Source organism: Diorhabda sublineata, chromosome 3, assembly GCF_026230105.1.
Source record: "Diorhabda sublineata isolate icDioSubl1.1 chromosome 3, icDioSubl1.1, whole genome shotgun sequence".
NCBI lineage: Eukaryota > Metazoa > Arthropoda > Insecta > Coleoptera > Chrysomelidae > Diorhabda > Diorhabda sublineata.
The window spans coordinates 34674971-34693886 of record NC_079476.1 but is presented as its reverse complement, the minus strand read 5'-3'; the positions used below and the strand labels follow the sequence as shown (position 1 = coordinate 34693886).

The window sequence follows — 18916 nt, the reverse complement described above, 5'->3', positions numbered from 1 at the left end:
GACATCAAGTATTATTTGGAAGGGTTAAAGAAGTTATAGACTATGAAGAAGAATTGAATGTTGAAAAAAAAAAAAGAAATTTCTGTTATTTTGTATAATAAGTATTCATTATATAATGGTTAAGTAATTCATTTTATTGTAAAATAATGTTATATCTTTTTAACGGCCCTTTTAAATAAAAATAGTTTTAATTGATTGTAGTAAATAATCAAACAGCGCCATTCTAAAATGAAAAATCATTTACGTAAGTGCAACGCGCGTAATTAAATATATAGTACAGTTCAATGAATTTATAACCTTTTACCTTTAACCAAAAATCAAGCAATTAAAGTAATACGTTCACATGTAATAAAATTATGTGTTGGTAAACTCACTTTTTAGTCGAATTTTTTAAGAAAAAATTAGATTATTACGGTAGACATGACTAGAAGAAAAATGGGGGGCACATCATTTTTCCCATGTTTTGAGACCTCCTGAACACGATTATGATGGTTTTTCTGTATCTTTTTGCCTGTTTGTCTGTAGTTTATATATATATATCTATATATCTGTTTAAGCTACAATTCTTATTTTCGTCTCTCGAGCAATTGCTATGGGTCCTATTTGGTTCAAAATTAGCATACATGACTTTTTTGGCGGCGGATTGATGTTATTAGAGTTTGGTTGAAAACAAATGAATATTTCGAGGGGTGTCAGAGCAAAAAAGTGGTTTTTGACCTTTGCTCACCTCTGCAGGTCAAACGAAAAGCGACTGAAAAATGAAATTTCACATATAGGTTCAATTAGTTGATTTCCTGTCTAAGGTCGAAACTTTCCATCTCCACCCCTCTCCATTTTATGGTCATTTTTGTTATATTTTCTTATTTTTTGGCCAGAAAAAGTGTAACTAGAGGGTTCGAACTTCGCATGCAAATAGGGGTGATGTTGAAGAATTGTCTTTCTCAAGTTCAAAGTTTTCTTCTTCAGTTCTTCTAGCACAAAACGCCCGAAATCATTTTGATCGTTGTAATTGTTGAACTGGACCGCCTCCTATTTAACGAATAATACGAGTATGATCGTTGCTAGGGTGTTTTTTTTTACTTCCCATTTTCGAAATTTCTTGTCATTATGACAATTTTTTCTTTGTTGTCAATTGGAATTGAACAAGAGGGTTCGAGACCACCGGGTCTATTGAAATTATGAATTTTCATTCGAGAGAGAGAGTTAACTTGTGAAATGAAAAGTTATTGAGGAATAGCAAATTTTCCATATAAAGAAATAAGATTGAGAATTGATATCATTTCCAAGAAATTCATTTTATGGAAAGATTTGTTTGTGTATTAGTTACATTCTTCATTCGACGAAAAATTTGACTTTCGTGATGGAGCTCTGCTGCTCACGGCTTTTTTTTGTTCCAGGTCGACGAGGATCCGAAGATTGGAGTGAATTACCTCCATCTCCACCGATGAACAGGTTATCACTTAATCGAGTTAAAGACAGAGCTAGACTAAGGCCGAGATTACCTAGATGTCAATCGAGACATTCGACCTTAGATAGCACGTCAACCGACGAATTAGATTGTGCCAAAGAACCTGATACAGTACATTTACACAATGCCATCAACGACAAACAAAATGAGGAGATAGTAGAATTGCAATTAAAATTACAGAAAGCTGCAGAGGAAGTGCGACTATTGGAAGAAGAAGTTGCAAGGTATTTCAAAACAGTTATTTGCTTCCAATTTAAGAAAAAATAAATATATGAAATTTGATTATTATTTTTCGTAAATCTTGAACTGCTTTTTATAAAAAAGAAATTATAGAATTTCTTAGATAACCAAATGAAAATTTTCTGGTTTACTAAAGTATGTGAAAAAAGTTCGTTTTTTTTTTTGTTAATACTTGTTTATATTTTGATACTAGTTTGTTTCTAAATGTAAAAACTCTGATTAAATTTCTATTTATTCATAGGTTGAAAAAAGTTCAATCTGATGCAGCAATTCGAGAGAAAAAGGCGAAGGAAATGTTGTCTAATTTAGAAAAACACGAAATGGAATTGAACCAAAGAAACTCACAAATCGAAATAAATTTTTTGAAAGAACAAAGAGCGCTTCAAAGGCGACTCTCCGAAGCCGAAGAATCCGCAAGGATTCACGAAGAAAAATGTGATCTTCTTTCGCGGGACCTTCAAACTAAACAGCGCATGCTTGTTAATTTACAAGACGAATTAATAACTTCAAATGAAAGGTTGAGTAGTGAAAGAGACGAAAAAATGAAATTAACAGCGAAAATACAAGAATTAGAAGGCAGATATAATTATAAAGGAAAGAGTTTTAAAACAGACTCAATAAGAGAACTCACAAATATTAATCTGGATTTGGACATAGACGAAATGAATCAGAACGAATTGAAAAAATACTTTTTAGATTTGAAAAGTCGCTTCGAAAGAGCCATTATGGAAATATTAGCCATGAAGAAGGCAGTAAGAGAATGCGAAGAAAACTGTGATAAATTGGAGATAACAAATCACCGATTAACAAATTCGACTAAATTAAAACAACAAGAACACGAAGCTGAAGTTAAATTGTTGGTCCAAAGACTAGATCATCTTACATCCAAATTGGCAGCTACTGAAAAACAACTTAAAGTCAAGTCCAAGACAGAGGCCAAGGATAAAAGGAGGTCCCTTTCACTTAAAGGTAAGTTTTTTGATATTATTTCTAGTTTATTAACAATCATGTTTAGTCTAGTGAAAATCTATCTGAGCGTCGATTTTGCTATCATCATAATCATCTAGCCATTCAATATATCTCAATTATCACTAAGGTTTTTTAGATTCCTTTTTTAAGGTTAATTCTGGTTGCTCCTGAACTTATTTGTTATATCTTTCTCTTCTTTATTATCATTTCGCATATTTTCCTTTAACTCATTTCTCTAATGTACTTCTTGTTGGAGCTTATTCTTCTGGAATTCGTTGGAGGAGGACAACTATTCCTTTGAAGTAAAAACCTCGTATGAGAATGAAGATTTCCATGGTGCCCAATATTATTATATTTTTTTTGATGTGGTTCTTTCTTAAATATTTTTGATTTTGGCATTTTCGTGTTATTTTCCTAAACTAAAATACGAATAAAATTATATTTCGTTTTATTCGCCCTAAATCTAAACCTAAACATCTAGCGTCGACCTCAACTGACGGGATAATAAATCCGAATTTAGGAACGTCTCCATTGGTCTCTTTCATGAAACAATTTTTATTATAATATTATATTGATAAATAGAAAGTTACCTTAGAAATACTGCTAGTATGTATTCCCGCAGTCTTAATTGGTTTTTTAGCATTACATCGCTCAGAATAAATAAGAGGTTGGATCATCCTGTGAACTTCGTCGAATTCCACTTTATTGAGACGAACATAGTTCATAAACCTTTCGCTACACAACTCTTTTACTAAAATAAATTCCCTATGAGAATTTTTTTGCGTTGTAAACTATGGGATTCAAAATTTTTGCTCATCGTGCTTTGTGCTGTGCTACGCTGCCCGGACCGTGCCATACAACTCAATATGCGCTTAATCTAAGGAAATATCACTACATAGAAATACAGGCGAAAGAGAAAGTAAATTCAAAAATCTTATTTTGTTACCTTTATAGATTCGAATTGAAGTAGGGAATTGACTAATTTCGTAGTGACTACTGAAAATAATTGACTAAATACGAGGATGTATTGATATCCAGTTAGCCTAGACCAGTTCCAAGCATAAACAAAATATTGCGTTACCCTAGTAACGAACAATAACTTATTAGAAGTGTTAGTGTAAAGTTTGACCGATCGGGAAGGCCAGTTTTTGTGTCAGTCCCCCAAAATATCGATGCAGTTTATGACATGATTTTATCTGACCGTCGAATTGGGCTATAAAGGAATTCTTACTATGGATGAGACTTGGGTACATTTCTACGATCCAGAAACAAAGCAACAATCGATGGAATGGCGACACTCTGGTTCTGACCTAAGAAGTGTCGTGTCCAAAAATCTGCTGAAAAAGTTCTTGCTTCAGGCTTTTGGGATTGCCATGGAGTAATCATGATTAATTTTTTGGATAAGGGTAGAACAATAACTGAAGATTACTATTCGATATTACCGATCACTCTACGGGAAAAAATTGAAGAGAAAAGACGCGGAAAGCTATCCAAAGGTGTTTTGTTTTTGCAAGACAACGCCCCTGCGAACAAATATCATGTTGTCATGCAAAAAATTCGTCATTTAGGGTTTGAATTACTAGAACATCCCCCTTATTCACCAGATTTGGCTCCGTCCGACTATCATCTCTTTCCTCAACTGAAAAAAAGTTTAAAATGACGTAAATTTTCTTCCAACGAGAAGGTAATAAAAGCTGTGGAGGTCTGGTTTGCAGACAAGAAGAAACATTTTTTTTAAAGGTCTAGAGACGTTGCAGGTTCGCCGTGATAAATGTATCCAATTAAGAGGAGAATATGTTGGGTAATAAAATATTTTGACATTGAAATTTTGTTTGGTTCTATAGTAGGCTAAGAATTTTTCAATATATCCTCGTACAAGTAATATGGTGTTACAACAAGATGGTTGCTGCCTATTTTGAAAATAAATTTCATCCAATACTTAATAAAATGTTTTTTGCTGACAATTATATTTACAAATAACAAAAAATTTTATTGAAAAATTTATTTATAGTTTTCCCATTAATGGCAACCATGAAATTGTAAATCTAAATAGTTATGATACATGGACTTCTTTGTTTTTAAATTAGATTTTTAAGAAGAATTATAAATTGCTTTTCAGTTGGCGGTGTGTAAAATTAGTCATTTCGAAGTGGCAACAATCACCCGCCAAATTGACTTAAGGGGATAAACAATTCGTTATTTACACTGAAACTATTATTAGTACTGGTGTTTTTTTTTATATTTCGATAAAATAAAAAAAGAGCTCGAAATAATAATTATATACGAATGAAAATAAAATCTTGTTCATCTTGTGCATCAATATCGCCTAAGTTCTACGCTACGATACTCGAAATGACCTACATAAATAACATTCTAGGAATTTTTTCATTTAATGGTTTCTCCATTAGAGGGTCTAATGTTTAGACAGAAGAAAGAGCTTACTAAAAATATGCATCATAAATTTAACATTTAAATGTACTATTTGATGTTTTTATTGTTACAGGTCGCGAAAGTTTTTCGATCAACAAAGAAGTTGAAGATAAAGTAACGGAACTGGAAGCGAAAATAATGGCATTAGAAAGAGGCAAAAATCGGCGAAGATACAAGAGAGATAGAAGCGGCGATAGAGGCTCTCCTATAGATGACAAATCTCTACGGCGTCTAAGGAGAAAAAGCTTAGACAGTGCAACATCTTCGGAACCGATGAAGTTATTAATGCGGCTGAGTTCTTTAGAAACAAAAGTAACCAGCGTAGATGCTTCCAACGAATCTTTAGACACTCCACACGGCAGCATGTCAGATTTAAGCAAACCAAAAGAAACAACCACAAACAATAAAAACATAGATATAGATTTTTTGTTATCATCTGCTAAATTAAGAGTGAACGATTGCCTAAATAGCATCTATCTATTGAAAAATAACAGGAAAAGGGCATCTTCGCCCAGTTTAGATAGATTGATTTCAATAGAGAATTCTTTGAATGAACTGCTTGATATCTTGAATAGGAGAGACTGCTCAGTCAGCACTGGAGAAATTGAAGTTATCAATACTTCTGCGGGAGCTGTTGTGAAGCAGTTACAGAATTTATTGTTGAATAAATTGACGAATTTGGCAGAGAAGAAAAGACTGTTACAAGTAAGTTATTCACAGTTAAATTTGAATCAGTCAGTGTTCACCATAAAATTTTTTTTCTTATCGATATTCTTTTTTCAAAAATGCAACAATCTCTTTCAAAAATATGGTTATCAAGATGTTTGTTTGAGTTAGAAATTATAATTTTTCCACGACATTAACAAATCTACAAGTTACAAGTCATTGTTACAATTTGGTTATCAAGATTGTAGTCAATAACAAATGGTTCTTTTCGATGGAGCAGAGTCCAGGATAAAACTTTTGAAGCCATTGCTGAACTTGTACAATATTTTTTTCATAAGGACACAATGATAAATTAACACAAGAAATTGTTTTGAAAATAAAAAAGTAGCTTCACTTGAATGGCTGTCACTTTTTCTAACTTATCGAAATGTCATGAAATTTTACACATAGTCTTTTGAAAATTGGTACTATGTATTGAACAATGGCAGCGCCATCTGTGTGTTAGTCACACGACTTATTTGTTATGTTTTATTTCGGACGAAAGATAACAATGTCCCCTATTTGGTGGAGCTGCTTCCTAAATTGTTAAATTGTACGCACATAGTTTTTGATTATAGTGAACAGGTGATACCTCTGAGTACGGAATTTGCAGGACATTCTGTTTCGTCATTAATTGCTCTTTGTTCATCCCAATCTTTTGCTCTATTATCATCATCTCTTGGCTTTATGCGAGAAAGAAATTCTTCGGATTTTTCAATAGATTTAGCTTCTTTAACAAATAGGATACACTGATTTTTCTTTGGTTTGAGAATGTCAAGTTATTCTGTGTAGAAAAAATTCCTATACTATATTATATATAGGCGAAACAAAAACCTGCTGATCTGTAATTTATAATAAAATACATACATTTTGAGAATGGATAACGTAGGGTCTAGATACTTTTAGTCGTTTTATCCCACGTCAATTCTATTCTACCTCATTGAAAATGACCTGTTTAGTCTTACTTTCTGAGGAATTTTTTCGATCTTGAATTGATTTAGTTATGTCCTATCCTTAACTAATCGACACAGTTTTAACGTAAAATTTTTTATAAAATAAACATTTCTATTATAAATTTTAGAAACATTTTTTTGGAGATCTACTAGAGTCTCTGGTTTGTTCTCCGGCATTCAGAAGTTGCAATTGAATTAATTATGAAGTACTTTTATTTATCATAGTGATTCCTTACAGATATTATGTCAAAGATTTGCAGGAAATGTATGTACATTTACATTACCTTACAATTATCACAAGTTACGTACATCTGCGTTTTTCTGTAACGTGTGTTGAATTCAAAATAGATTAATTTGTTATTGAAGTGGTATTACGAGAATTATTAGCAAATTCAGTTATGTATAATGAGGATTTAAGAGTCAAAAACAGGAAAAAATCACCAAGTCCACAATGTTTTATTGGTTGGTGTTATTATTCCTTATATTTGTATTCCCACTATTAAGATCACGTACATTTAACAGCAAATTTTTATTATTTTACAGCACTGACACATTAGTGGATATCAAGTCTCTTCTTACATTAATCAGTGATACCAACATTCACAAAAGTATTAAAACTAGAGTTGTCCGGATAAATATTTTTTAACAAAATTCAAAATCCTTTAAATAAGGATTTTCTTCAAATATTATCACCATCCGGATTTTCAATGTCTCAAATTAGATTATTATCTCCACTATCCTTACTTGTACCATCATTTCCTCCTTCACTTAAATTTATAGAGGACTATAGCTTTAATATACAGTGCGGTCGTAAAGTATGGAATAAATTCAATAATTTCTAATCCAAGAGATATTTTTAAAAACCCTCGGACACGTCAATTTTATTTTTCGACGAGGATTTTTTTGAAGAAAAAATTATTATACAGGGTGTTCTCGAAAAAGCTGGGCAGGTAGCAACTTTGTTTTTTAAATAGACACGCCCAATTTTTTTTACATTTTCGGATTCCTTGTAAAATTCTAAGCATTTTTCATGTAACACTCCCTATACCTAACTTTAACCATTTTGAAATTAGAGGAATGAACAATTTACTATTAAATTATAAGTAGGCTATGACTTTTTGACACAAAACAGCACTTTTGCTTTTAATTCGATATTGCCTAAAGTGTTTTTCGATTTCTAAATATCTATCAAAGTATCTTTTTGTATGGTCGCAATAGTTTTTTCTTTTTGAAAAAACATTTTTATAATTAATTTTGTTATCAAGATGCGGCTTACTGAGACGCAAAGGATAGAAGTTTTAATCATGATTGGCTATGGGAATAGAACCAGAACGCAACAGGAAGTATGCGAGTTATTTAACCAAAAATATCCCGATCGGACTCCAATTTCGCAATCAACAGTAAGTAAGATTGAAAAAAAATTTCGAGAAATTGGTCATGTAAGAGATACTCCAAAGTCTGGTAGACCATCTTTCTGATCAAAACACTACATAAAAGCAAATACCACCCTTACAAAATGCAAGATTTTCAAGAACTTTATGAAGACGATTATGACAGACGTCTCGAGTTCTGCGAACGTTTACAAGCTATGTGCTTTGAGAATGAAAACTTTGTGAAAAATATTGTGTTTTCGGACGAGGCTACGTTTAATTTAAATGGAGAAGTAAACACGCAAAACTACCGTTATTGGTCGGACGTAAATCCGCATTGGATGCGCGAAGGCCATACTCAGTATAGGGAAAAAATTAACGTATGGGCGGGTATTGTAGGAAACAGTATTGTAGGGCCCTTTTTCATTGAAGAAAGTTTAACTGGTGAAAGGTATTTGCAGCTTTTACATAACGATGTTCTACCAGCCCTAGCAACGTTATATCCGGGAGAGGATTTACCTAATGTAAACATTTGGTTCCAACAGGATGGCGCCCCGCCACATTACCATGCACAAGTTAGCGCATATTTAGATCAAATTTTGCCGAATAGGTGGATTGGAAGAAGGGGGGCGATCGAATGGGCTCCAAGGTCCCCGGACTTAACCCCTTTAGACTTTTTTCTGTGGGGTTACATAAAAGGAAAAGTTTTTAAAACAAAACCTCCAGATATGGAAGAATTAAAAAATCGTATTACTCAAGAAATACGACGTATCACACCACAAGTCATTAATATTGTCCAGAATAAATTTATTAATCGGTTAGGTTATTGCCAGTTAACAAATGGAAGACATTTTCAACATTTGTTAAAATCAAATTATGTAAACTAGGATTAGAGTTAAAATGTCGTGTAAAAATCGTAATTTTTAAAAAATGTTACCTGAAAACCCATGGATTCTATTAATTTCGTATAAATTTTTCTCTTGTTTTTCTCTACTTTGACTTAAATGTAACATCGAGGCGAATTTTTTTTAACACGCTCTAATTTCAAAACGGTTAAAGTTAGGTATAGGGAGTGTTATATGAAAAATGCTTAGAATTTTACAAGGAATCCGAAAATGTTAAAAAAATTGGTGGTGTATATTTAAAAAAACAAAGTTGCTACCTGCCCAGCTTTTTCGAGAACACCCTGTATATTAATTTTTTCTTCAAAAAAATATCCTCGTCGAAAAATAAAATTGACGTGTCCGAGGGTTTTTGAAAATATCTCTTGGATTAGAAATTATTGAATTTATTCCATACTTTACGACCGCACTGTATATTGTAACTGTCTGTTACTCTCTTTCCTCCAATTATTGAATTGAAATCTACAGAATATTTCGATTTGGTTAAACACCATTTGTTAAAGTTTCATCTTGTGTTAAGTTTTGAATTATACGTGTCTTCAGAAATACCTGATTAATCATCAGAATTACAAATTGAACACATTGATTACACTACCACAACACCAATACTCACAATTACACCGTCTGCCGCGCGTTTCGATAACCAAGCGATCGGCTTCAGAGACTGAAGTACATGTTTATACAAAATGGATTTAATCAATATGACATTAGAAATTATAAACGTTATTATAACGTTTTTGGAATTTTTTCTTTAAAATTAGTAAAAAATTTAGGTATATGAACATTAAAACCTAAAAATCTATAATTATGGTCTTAGTCACTTGTATAACGACGATATATTTATTACTTCTTATGGAGAAGGAGAACAAACTGTATATATGAAAAGTGTCCGTCTAAATGCCTTAAGTAAAGGTGGCGCCACATCAGCATCAGGGTAAATTTCTTTTACATTAGATTTACTACATTATTTTATACAACAAATCTTTGACACTTCCAATAATGAACGAAAATGATGTTTAATTTTTAAATTCGGCATACTTCTATTAATCTACAATAGCTTCATTTATACCATACCCTACACTGGCGCAATTCTGCACTCTCTACCCTCCATATTACATCTGTATGTTTTTGCATGTGTTATTTGGTTTTTTCTAACCACATCTTTTTAATGGAACATTTTTTTTAGGAAAATAATAACTGGGACAGTATTGCTCGACTACAAATTTTAGCAGAAAAAGTAGCTTACGAGAATATTTTAGTTAGTAGAATACAAGAAGCTCTCCTCTCTCCAGTTACAGGAGAAGCCATATGCGATCGACTGATCAAAAAAGAAATCAGAGAAACCGCTTATTTAATAATATCTCTCGAAAACAAAATAAATGGTTCAAGCGACAAAAAAACACCATCTTGTAAAACAAGCGCCGAATATCTATCAAAAATATTAGCAAAATGTCTCGTATCAGCAGCCCATGGATTTAAATTTTGCAAAAACTTTATAACAGCCAAAGGCTCTTCAATTAACATACTATGTGATGAAAAACGCAATCTAGATAATCTACTAACCACTTATAAAACTGATAAGTTACCACAGCTAGCCGAGTCTCTAGCTTTAGAAACCATCTGCATGTCGTCAGATCAATCATGCAGAATAGATACTGTCGCTAACGAGTTTAGTAAAGCGGCAAGAGATGTCGTCAATACAGAATTGATCCGGTCGGAAATAAATCACGTTCTTTTAAGAGCAGCTCAAGTTTACCAATCAAATTTAGATGAGGATCATGCGTACTTCTTCAGCTTTTTCGCTTCAGAAAGGGCAGCTTTAGAATTATGGTCGGATTCTGTTGGAGATTGTTTATTCGAGGAAGTTAATAAAAGCATCACAGAATTAACTGATTTGTATCAAAATAGTTTGAATAAATTACTCAAGCAGAATTGGAGGTAAGTTATTTAAACTCAACAATACAGTTAGTGACATACTTAACAGAAGTAGTGTTTTATTGGGGTCAATATTGCTAAAATTATTTTATAAATTATATATTTTTATTTTGTGACAAATTTAATCAACATGTAAATTTTTAACTTGAAATAGTAGGTCTCGGCCAAATATTTTATGAATAATTTTGGAGAGTAGGAGATAAATCAGCACTTGTTAAACGAATAGAAACCGAACACTGAACTGTTATATTTCAAAAAATATTGGTTATATCTTTATATAAGAAAATAATTTCTTAAAAGGTTAGGTGGATCAGTGGATAAGGCACCGTACTCGAGAAATTACTCAAATTTCTAGAACCATCATATAGTTCCCTTCCTCAGTGACGCTATTAAGATTGTAACGAAACCTGAATAGAATTATTCCTGATTTAAGAAAGTGACTAGCTTCCAATTAATGTATGAGATGCAATCCGACTCTACCCTTATATTTATACCTAACCCTAACAGGATCGGATTATGTATGGTTCCAACGCCTTTGTCTGTGGTAGTTAATTTCGAGCCATGAGACAGTATATGTTATAAAGTCGATGTTTGAAATGTCTACCAAACAGCGCAATTGTTTGACCGAAAAACGAAAACACAATTTTGTACCAAAGTGCATCGATTTATTTCAAGAAGATTTAATTCTCCGCAATCTTTGAGGAATGTACCATGATGTAAAGACTACAAGGTGTGCTATAGCGCACCAGCTGTGAAGCAGCCAATGAGAATTCGCTCCCAAAGATGTGCAGAACGAGTCGAATGGAATGTACGCAGAACAAAAAGTGTCAACGTTATTGTAACGGAGACTATTTCAGAAAACGGTGAAATTGATTATTCCACTACAACTTTGTGGTGAACTGTACGTCGTTTGGGGTTTTTATTTAAAAATAGATTAAATGCCAAATTTAATGGAGTCGTAGCGATTGCAAAGATTCAGAATAGAATATTCTGAATAAATAAATACAGCTATATCAGAAAACTGAACGATAATCCCCCTAGATGACAGTTGGTACGACACCCATGATACACCCAGTAAAGGTAAAAGATCAACTATTCTACATGAGGGGACAGAAGAAAGATGGATACCAGAATGTCGGTTTTTAAGAGTCTTGTACTCGTCCATCACATTCCTCCAGTCATCACGGTCTAATAATCGGCGTCTTTACCCTCTTACACCTAGGTCCCAAATATCCTCTTCGACCTCATTTAGCCATCGTTTGCGCGGTCGCCCAGACAGTCGCCGGCCCTCGTGCTTCTGCCGGTACGCTTTGCGAGCCCTCCCGCTCGGTGCTCCTCAGGGATATGCTCCAAGTGAACTATCAATCTTAGTCTGGCCTTTTTGACTTCTGTCCCCAGGCTGGAGTCTTCATAGAGCCGGTAGGGCTCGATGTTTGTACGACTGCGCCACACGCACTGTTCCATATATTCGGCGTAAGATCTTCCGCTCTTCGCTGCTCTGCACAATGCCCTCCCAATAAATAGGCATATCTTTACAACTTTTGTTTCTTATCGAATTTTATTTAGGTTTAGGTAGTAAAGTCACTTTCATAGATTGTGAAAAATACTATACTATTATATATAAATATAAAAATAATACTATTATTTTTCTGCTTATTCAAGTTTTTTGTCAAATTTTCTACTGTATTTTGAAGAAACTAATACATATTTAGGATGTTTTAACTTAAAATACCTATTTAAATTGTATTCCTTGAAAACAATAATTATTTTCTGAAAAACTAAGCAAATTGCTTTCTTATCAATGTCCATGCTTCATTAAAATTTCTGCATTCCAAATCAATTTTTCTGTTTTTTATTGACCCACAAAGGTCTCTAGATGGAATAATTTAATCATTATAATAAAATAAAATCAATACTTAACTTACAAAAATCAATTTTTCCACTTTATTATTATATTGGCTTGCGTCCTGGTCGCGGCGACACGACACGTTGCGATCGGGTCGTCGTATTTTATACTGTTGGCGATAATTATCTAAATGTATATGTACGAATATAAAAAGAAAAGAAAATATGGTATTCATCCAGTGAATGCAAAGAGACTTATATGTGGACAGTTACAAACATTATTTCATATTTTTACATTCCAAAGCCATGTTTGAATTTAATTTATAAATACCCCAAACTCAAACTTTTTATTCTCTTTTGACGAATTCTCGCAAACTTGCCCATCAACAAACTGAATGAAACGTGGTGAATACGTTGTAGAAATGTCGAACGCCGCATTTGCTAATGGACCATCGACATAAGAAACTGTGAAGATCGTTTTGGCCGCGACGTCCTCAAAAGCTTTTCCAAAATCAGTCGCAAGCATGACCGGCTACATGACAATAAATTGAATACATCACTGCGACCTGGTCGCAGGGTTCGTATCGCCGCAACCAGGACACAAGCATGGCCGCAGATTTGATCTCAAAAGAAATGACGAGTATGCGACCAGTGTGCTAAATCAAATTAAACTACGTGTGCTACGACCTGTCGTCCTTCGAAAAATGAGAGCAGTGCACGTTCAACTCTATGTAGTCAACTGATCACTTGTTCTATTTATGTTGCATACATTAAAGTAGGAATATAGTTAGGGCTGTTTTATAATACTCTCTATTATTTATTTATTTCAAAATTGCATCAATTTTTTTAACGGGCCTGATCTAACCGGCACAGATTGTCTTTTGTCTACCCCTACTGAACAGAATACTTCTTCTTCTTCTTCTTGTAGTAGGACGAGGTCCTGTCAGGTCTGTCATCAGCCCTCTTGTGAATACTTCAAGCCGAATAATTTCATCAGTTCATTCATACTACTTAATTATTAAACTACTTTTTGTTTTAAAACATTCACTTTTTCAGATGTAGGATGGAATCTGTACGAAATGCACGCACATCTACAACTCTACTCCACGAATACGCAGAAATAATTGCTCACAAATCACTAATAGATGCTAGAATAGCAGTTCTCAGTGGTGAATATGTACCCGAAGACTATAATGATTCTAGAAATCGTCTTAGTTGTTGGTTCGAAAACGATAAGTACTGGTCTCTAATAGAAGACGAGTCACTTCTACAAATAAATCAAAGTCTGGAAGCCGAATTCAATTGCATGGTTGAAAAATTCAGTAGGGATTGTTATGCTGTTTTGAGTCAACCTGAACTTGAAGAAGTTTTAGGATACTTGAATGAAATGTCATCAAAAGTGAAAGATTTGCATAAGTCACTAAATGTACCTGTTAACCGCGAAGATTTAGTTTTAAGAAATTGGAGCGATGTCTGTCAGATGTGCCTTAATTTGAGAAATAGTTTAGAAGATATAAGGAAAGCTTTAGAAGAAAATAATTCGTTTAGAAAGTAAGTTTATGATTCACTTTATACATTTAATTAAATCTTAAGTTGCACGTTGGTTCTAGCTGACCACACTATTACACTGTCAGGTGCGCGTTTCGATAACCAAGTTATCATCTTCAGAGACTGAAGCTAAACTAATACCTAATAACTTGACTTACCTGTTCTGTACTGAATTTTCCCATTAACAAATCTTCTCCATTGAAAAATCCAGCGGGAAAACCTCCTTGGCGGGAATATTACTAAACTATAGAGTGGGCTATAAGGAATTGGCCCTTTGTCCCTATTTAAGCTTTTCTTACATTTAGGAATTTCAATGCTCTCAAATACATCCAACAATTTATTATTGGATACATTTTTTAACAATTTTGCATTATTAATATTGATACTTGCTTTTTCGATATTTTAATTGAGGTATGTGCTCTTTAAACCGGACACTAACGGATCTCTTAGTCTGCCCAACATACTTTCCGTTACAATCACCACAGCTAATTTCATATATACTACTCTTTTCCGTTCTGAATACGTCCAATGTATCCTCGGACATGGGCAAGGACTTTTAATCTGGCGCATATACATTCATCCTTTTGGTGATATTTACCTCGAAATAACCTCTAACCTATGTGGTTTTCTACGTAAATATATTTAAAAAATGTGGTAGTCGACTTTTTACTTACAAATATCAAAAATAAACCTTCGTCCAGCTAATTATATACATTGTATTCTCTTAGCTAGTTTTGAATTCAAATGACAATTTTAGATGTTCATAAATCGGTAGTGGAGGTATGTATGCTCAAATTAGCTACTATTTTAGGCACTATTGTTGGGTTTATAAACCAATTAAAAACCCACTCTGTTAAATATTCTTTCTAATCTCTTTGTACAAACAGGATTGAAAAGTATCAGAACAACTTTTTCTTGTTTTTCATTTTGAGTTTGGAAAAAGGTGGTTTCACTTAGAGATTTCATAAACCTATGACGGTTAATTAATCTATTTACAATTCACATAACGGTTAATTAACCGTCTTAATAATTATAGATAGGTTAATTAACCTAATTACAATTTTTCTAACAGTTAATTAACATATTTACAATTCTATTGGGCACACTAAGAGATCCGTTATTGTCCGGTTTAAGAGCACATAGCTCATTAAAAATATAGACGGACCGAGTAAATATTAATAACGTAAGATTGTTAAAAATTGTATCCATTAATGAATTGTTGGATGCATTTGAAAGTCAATGGTCAATTCCCTAGAGCCCACACTATAGTTTAGTAGTCAAGGAATAAATGTGATTCCCGCCAAAGAGGTCTCTGAAGACGATAACTTGGTTGGTAATTGTGAGTGTTGGTCTAGTGGTAATGTAAACATGAATATCATCAAAGGTCCCAGAAATTCCAACTACGTTGGTTCTAGCACAAATTATCCAATATGTTTAACCAACTTGTCTCCTCATGTTACAAATAAACCAATTAGCTACTATTTGTGGTTTAAAAAGGTTATGTAAAAGCCCGCTTCTGCATACGATTATATAAAATTGAAAAAAAGCGATAAGAATAATTGCGGATATCGTGGTTGAATATCATTAACAGTAGAATGTCAGCTTCTTTGGTACAATTCAACAAAAAAATATGTATTCTAATATTTCATTTTTTCAAGGTACAGTAGTTTAGAAGATGAAAGACCGGTATATCTGAGAACAGAATATCTTACGCAAGTAGAAAACTTGCGAGCAGCTTATAGAAGAGCTTTGGCAACTTGTAAAGATCGACATAAAGAAGAAGATATGGAACGGTTACAACAGCTTTGCGAAAGAGTATTATCTACTATGGAGCAATGGCATTTACGAACAATTCACGAATTGCGTGATGCACATGCCCAGGAAGTTGAATTACTTAAGCAGGTAATTATTCATCAACATCTAGATAGTTCTATTTGACATTGGGATGATCATTTCATATCATAGTTTCAGAGTTACATTATAATGAAATTAGATTGAAAATCATGTTTTTCTACAGGATATTAAACATTCAAATTCAAATCAGTACCCATAATGTTATAGTCTGCAGTAAAAATCGGAAATGATGTATTGGAATTCTTCACAGTCAACAACTTAGAAAAAGAAATTCGGATCCAAATCGACGATGATACCTGGTTATACATCTACCAGTTTGCAGATTATAGAGTAATATATACAAACGACAGAGATTATTTAGAATACTTTTTACGAAAACTAAAGGAATACTATGAAAAATAGGGACTGCAGATAAACATAGACAATACACAGTATTTGTGTGTAGGAGAGGATAAAACTGATATACAACTAGAAAACGATGTGACATGTGAGAACTATATTTATCTAGGAGATATTTTTGGTAAAGGTACAGATGATATAAAAATAAAAATATAGAATAAACAGATCAAGAACTATTCAGCTCGTTGCGACAGCTTCGATGCATTCCGGGTTTGCAGAAGATCTTATAGACCGTCATTAACTATCACTTCGAACGGGATGTCTGTATCCATAATATTATGCATTTGGTCATTTTTAAAAACATTTGTTAGGTTTAGAACTTATTTTAAAGCTTACTCAACGCTTATTGATGCGTATAAGTATTTGCGATTGTTTACTAATTCGTTTATTGATATTTTTATACCACAGAAATACAATCTGGATTGCTTCCCCGCATAGTTTACAAAAGTTCTAGTTCGGGCGATGAAGAAGGTATTTGATCAATTGGTCACTGGTGTCTAGCTATACCATAATCCTTTTCTCTAAATCACTAAATGGAATACTGAAATAGGAAAACATCGAAAACTGAGGATCTACAATGCAATAAGGAGTGAGTCAATATATGGATCGGGAAAGTGGAAACTAAAATAATAACTAACGAAAAACGTGGAAACCACGGAAATGGACGCCTTAAGAAGAGCAAATAGACGTCACAATAAAAGGACAAATAAACCGGAAAGAAATAATTAAAGAACACATTAAGGAGAAACATTTGATTTGATACGATCATGTGCAGAGGATGGGGGAGGAATGATGAAGTGCTTCCAATAGGAGAACAGAATGAGAAGAAAACCAAGAATATTAAAGATGCAATGAAATCAGAAAATCAACAATAGTGATAGTTATCGATTTGAAATTCTCATTACAATTCAAACAAAGTAGATGTTTTATATTTATTTCTTGGTAATGTCTCCTATCAGTCTCTGATGAAATATACTTATCTAAAGATTCACTTGAAAAGATTAAAATATATTGAACAAATATTTATTTTCATTATTTAAATGGACTTTTTTTAAAATTATATATGCAATGACACTTAATCTACTTTTTAGTAAAGTTGTTAGAAAAATTTACACCTAATAAGCGACATGAGTAGGTCAAATGAATATTTTCAGAAGTAAATCACCTACATCATAATTCATAAAACAAACAAATAAATCTTATGAAATTATCATACAATTCATCACACATAATAATATTTAGATATAACATCAGATAAAAAATGAATGTTAAATGTGTTTCTAAAGACACACGTTCGTTTTAAATGGCTATCTAGATCTTGTAACATTCATGTCATATAAAGTATTATTACGGTTTTAAGAATGTTTTTGTTAAAATGAGGACAATTCTAGATTAGATGTCCTATGTTGCTAATTGTTAGTTCACAAGACACGATAGGTTAAGTATGTTAATTGCCTACAAGGTTCGCGGTGATTTATTTATAACTATGTGACTCACTATAGTGAATATTCTGTAATACGTTAAATCAACAGGAAGAATAGTTATTTCTTTTTATCTAATAGTGTTTAATTACAGGAAAAAGAACAAGCCTTAGCTGAAGAGACACAAGCCACTTTAGCTGCATTAGATGCTATGAGAAAAGCCCATGTAGCAGAGGTGCAGCGAGAAGTTGCTAAATTCAAACAAGATTTTGTTCGACAACAAAGAGATAGTATGTTTGATCTATCAGAACAACTTTCTGTCAAATCATTAGAAACAGCTGCTCTGGAAGAGCAGCTTGGTACTGCCACAAGACAATTGGCGCATGCTCAACAGCATATTTTAAAACTCGAACGGAACCCCCAGATCTCTACTTTGCAGGTATAAATAATGTAATTTTTTTAAGCTCAATCAAAGTACAATTTTCATTTCTAATTAGTAGTATTATGTATATCAGAAAATATCAATTTATTTGTTCTATTTCATATTAATTATAATGACTTAGATAGTAATTACGAATTTTTGTTTCAGAACTGATGGTGTGTATCCGTAAAAACAATATACTAGTCCTAACAAGCCTCATATACCAGTGTATTTAGTACAATGTTCACCGTTGTGTACAGATCGCACGTCTTTACCCAATTTTAACCGTTGTTTTACCCCTTGAATATGTTTATTTATTATTTTTACCTCAAATACTGCTCTTTCCCGATAACTGTACAAAATTTTTTTGCGTTAACAGTTTATTGTTTATCTGTGTTGGGTTTTACGGAATGTTTATATTGAACAAAATATATAAGTTATTCATTAAAACGTGTT

At 32.9% G+C, this 18916-nt stretch overlaps 1 protein-coding gene across 1 annotated transcript in view; it reads left to right on the top strand.

Annotated features, from left to right (window-relative positions):
- The window catches only part of LOC130441818 (protein outspread), a 152505-nt gene extending 133595 nt beyond the window's left edge, over positions 1 to 18910 (top strand). The window contains exons 7-14 of the mRNA XM_056775620.1: positions 1398 to 1692; positions 1950 to 2677; positions 5181 to 5812; positions 10224 to 10975; positions 13874 to 14368; positions 16024 to 16267; positions 18194 to 18478; positions 18629 to 18910. Of these exons, the coding sequence (XP_056631598.1) occupies positions 1398 to 1692; positions 1950 to 2677; positions 5181 to 5812; positions 10224 to 10975; positions 13874 to 14368; positions 16024 to 16267; positions 18194 to 18478; positions 18629 to 18634 (3437 nt within the window). The 3' untranslated portion in view covers positions 18635 to 18910. The remainder of the gene's footprint in view (positions 1 to 1397; positions 1693 to 1949; positions 2678 to 5180; positions 5813 to 10223; positions 10976 to 13873; positions 14369 to 16023; positions 16268 to 18193; positions 18479 to 18628) is intronic.
- Positions 18911 to 18916: the final 6 nt, after the last annotated feature.